The 3,285-nt window shown below is 44.9% G+C and overlaps 1 protein-coding gene across 4 annotated transcripts in view; it reads left to right on the forward strand.

Annotated features, from left to right (window-relative positions):
- Nucleotides 1-3,279, forward strand: part of LOC108229219 (sarcolemmal membrane-associated protein) — a 4,903-nt gene extending 1,624 nt beyond the window's left edge. The window contains exons 4-6 of one of the 4 annotated variants that reach the window (XM_017404883.3): nt 250-384; nt 1,836-1,950; nt 2,957-3,062. In XM_017404883.3, coding sequence (XP_017260372.1) covers nt 250-384; nt 1,836-1,940 — 240 coding nt within the window. In that variant the 3' untranslated portion in view covers nt 1,941-1,950; nt 2,957-3,062. Of the gene's footprint in view, nt 1-249; nt 385-1,835; nt 1,951-2,956 lie in introns of all 4 variants that reach the window. The other 3 variants (XM_017404884.3, XM_017404885.3, XM_017404886.3) reach the window with 3 other exon arrangements.
- Nucleotides 3,280-3,285: the final 6 nt, after the last annotated feature.

Raw genomic sequence — 3,285 nt, forward strand, 5'->3', positions numbered from 1 at the left:
TGGTGTTCTCGTGAGAACATTGGTGTGATGCTGGTGTTCTCCTGAGAACATTGTGGGATATTGGTGTTCTGATGAGAACTTTGGTGTTCTGCTGAGAACATTGGTGTTCTCGTGAGAACATTGGTGTGATGCTGGTGTTCTGCTGAGAACATTGGTGGGATGCTGGTGTTCTCCTGAGAACACTGTGGGATATTGTTGTTCTGATGAGAACTTTGTGTGACGATGGTTCTTCTCGTGTCTTCCTCTCAGTGTGAGGGTCTGAAGGCCGAGTTCGAGGAGCTGCAGAACCTGTACGAACGCAGCCAGCAGGAACGCTCGGCGCTGGAACTGGAGCTGCAGCGCTGCAAAGCTGAGCTGCACAAGCTGCTGGCTGGAAAGTCAAAGGTGAGAGGTCAAGAGGTTACGCCAGAGTTTTAGGGGCGGAGCCTGACAGACAGGTCACAGTTCATCAGGTTCTGTTGTAGACAGAGGATCTGGATCCTCTGAGGTAAGTCCTCTGAGAGCTCTACAAGATGGCCGCCCTTCTTCGTCTGTCCGTCTTTCTGCATGTTGGCCGAACGACTCAAACCCTCCCTGAAGCCTCATTGGTCACTTTTGGTTTGCAGCAGGTTTCTGTTTTGCTGCGAGCTTCTTAGCTTCTGTTGCTTCCAGTTCTCTGTGAATGTTTTTGTTCTGTAAGTCGGCTAAATGTTGCATCTCAGAGAGAAACAGGAACCGAAGTTCATTCTGTCACAAACTCGGGTTTGAATGGTGAGCCCCTGACCTGAGCTTTAACGTTCTGCACCAGAACCTCGGCCCTAAACCCTGTTTCCTGAATGTGATTCGGTTCTAGTTTTCTATCAGAACTGGACTTACTGCAGGACTTTTCTTGGACATGAGACGAAGGACGTAAACTGTGTAAGAAGAGGATTGAAGCTGCGGAGCTGCAGCTGATCACGTTTCGACTGTGTTTAAATCAGGTGTCACCAACGAAATGTGCTCAGAGTCTTTCTGTGCAGACTCATTAACAAATACACTAATTAATAATAATAAGAAAAGTTATTTCTCCCACTAATCCAAATTATATTTGCTCAGCATTTGTTTTCAATTAATAATGAGGCTTTTTATTGGAGATGCTGAGAAGCTGTGAACTGTTTTCTTTAGGCTCTGTCACTTTTATTAATTTATATAATTTTTATTTTGTTACACTCAGGTGGATTTTAACAAGCTTTTTATGTAACTAAATAATTTCCTCATCCCTGAGGAGGGATGATAAATGAGAATAAATATGAGATCATGTAAAAAAAATCTAAATTCTTACTAAAATAAAATAATAAAACTTAAAACTAGTAGCTGCCAGTGCAGAGAGCAAGAAAACTGCAGAAAACAAGCAACAATAAGTTAATTATTATTAAAAGGCAGAATATCTGGATTTCTTCGTGTTTCAGAGAAGAACCAGTGGAACCTAAAGAACGTTCAGAGGGAGGAAGGTGGAGGTTCTGGGTCCAGATGATGCAGACTATCTTAAATATCAGAGCACTTTCAGTTTCCAGCCTTCAGTGGTGACTTCAGCCTGCCTCCACGGGCCGGATGTGGCCCGCAGGCCACCACTTGATGATCATTCGATCAGATCTGCAGTTTCCTGTCAGACCAGGATCTGAGAGTTTCTGAGGACCATTTCCAGGCGGCGGAGGTGTTTCAGCTCTCCATCCTTCCATTCCTTCCTCCATGCTCCTGCTTTCGTCATGAATTTTATAAACTATAAAATTCTGTTCTGATGCTCACCTGCCTCTCCATCACATCATGCCTTCGTTTCTCTGATTATTATTTATGGGTTTATTTTCTCCCCTCCCCAGAACTGCACCCGTCCGTCTGAGCCCCCTGTTCTGTCCGTCCCCTTCATAGGATTGATTGTAATAGTGGCCTTGATTTGGTGCTGGTGGGAGGAGCTGGCGTCCTAAAGAGGACCAGGTATGGCCACGCCCTTCTTTCTCTACCTGAGGCTGTGAGGCACGTTTCACTTACCTGCCTCCAGTTTCATGAAACACATTTTGGAGCGAAAGCTTCCGGTTTTCTTTGGAGGCGGAATAATTAGAAGTTCTTGGAACAGTCGTAGAACCTGAACATCAATACCTGGCCTCGTTTTTATTTGGTTCCTTCGTGGTTAAAAGGAAATCTCAAACAAAACTGTTTAAATGCGTCGAACACGAGTTACCGGCAGTATTTACTGAATCACAAAATGGCTCCATGATTGGACTGGAAGCTGCCGCTGCTGGTCAAGAACCGACACGCCTGAGGAGCCATCTTTACCGAAGCTGACATCGTGGAGCACCAAGCTTTAGCTGTTTGTTGAACGCCTCCCAGTCTAAATCCTCCTCCAGATTAACTCCAGCCAATCAAACAAAGACTCTGTTCTTCTGGAGTTCTCAGGTTGGAACAGATCCCAGGTTTGGTTCTGAGATCCAGCTTGTTGGTAAAAGAAACATTCAGATTCTGTTTTCAGTTCTGTTCGAGGCGACTGTTGTCCCTCAGAATCCAAAAGAAGTTTAATAAGGAATTATCACCGATTCCTGTTCAGTTGTTACTTTTCCTTTTCATCACAGTTTTCAGTTCATTCCTCCTGCAGTTCTGGAAAAAACATCAAACCTTCATCCTGTTCAGCTTTAACACAATCCTGTTAGGAGCTCTAAACCTGGTCCTGTTAGGAGCTCTTTTTGAAGCAGGATAAGGGTTTAACCTGTATTTTCAAAATAAAGCTTGTATGTACTCTTCAAAATAAGCGTCTGTCTCTGTCATAGCTTAGATTTTTCCTAAGTTCCAGATTTCCGTTTGACTTCAGATCAGGAAGTTCTTGCAGCGTTGGAACTCCTCAACATTCCTGCAGAAATATTAACTGATTATCTCGTTTTCCTTTCATTCGTTGTTCATGTGTTCAGATTAATAAAGTTTTTTTCTAACGTGACTCTTTGTTTTTCAGCAGAGCAACTCTGAAGGCTGGAACGTGGCGGTGGTAGCGGTTGCCGTGGCAGCCATTGCAGTTCTGGTGGTTCCCAGCTTCACCCGGACCTGAGGACTAACAGGAAGTGACCTCACAGCAAACTGTGGGCTCGTGGGACAGCTGTCATCCATCCCGCACTGACCTCATCCATGTCGCCGTCCTGATGTCTGCTTGTTGCATCGCTACGACGCATTAACCGAACGCGACGGGCGTCAGTGAGTGTTGGAGGGAAAAGCAATACAATCATCGTTAAGGCTCCTTATTCTTTCTGTGAGTCAGCTGTGTGCTGCAGGTCACATGACTGAGTC

Source organism: Kryptolebias marmoratus, linkage group LG18, assembly GCF_001649575.2.
Source record: "Kryptolebias marmoratus isolate JLee-2015 linkage group LG18, ASM164957v2, whole genome shotgun sequence".
Taxonomy (NCBI): domain Eukaryota; kingdom Metazoa; phylum Chordata; class Actinopteri; order Cyprinodontiformes; family Rivulidae; genus Kryptolebias; species Kryptolebias marmoratus.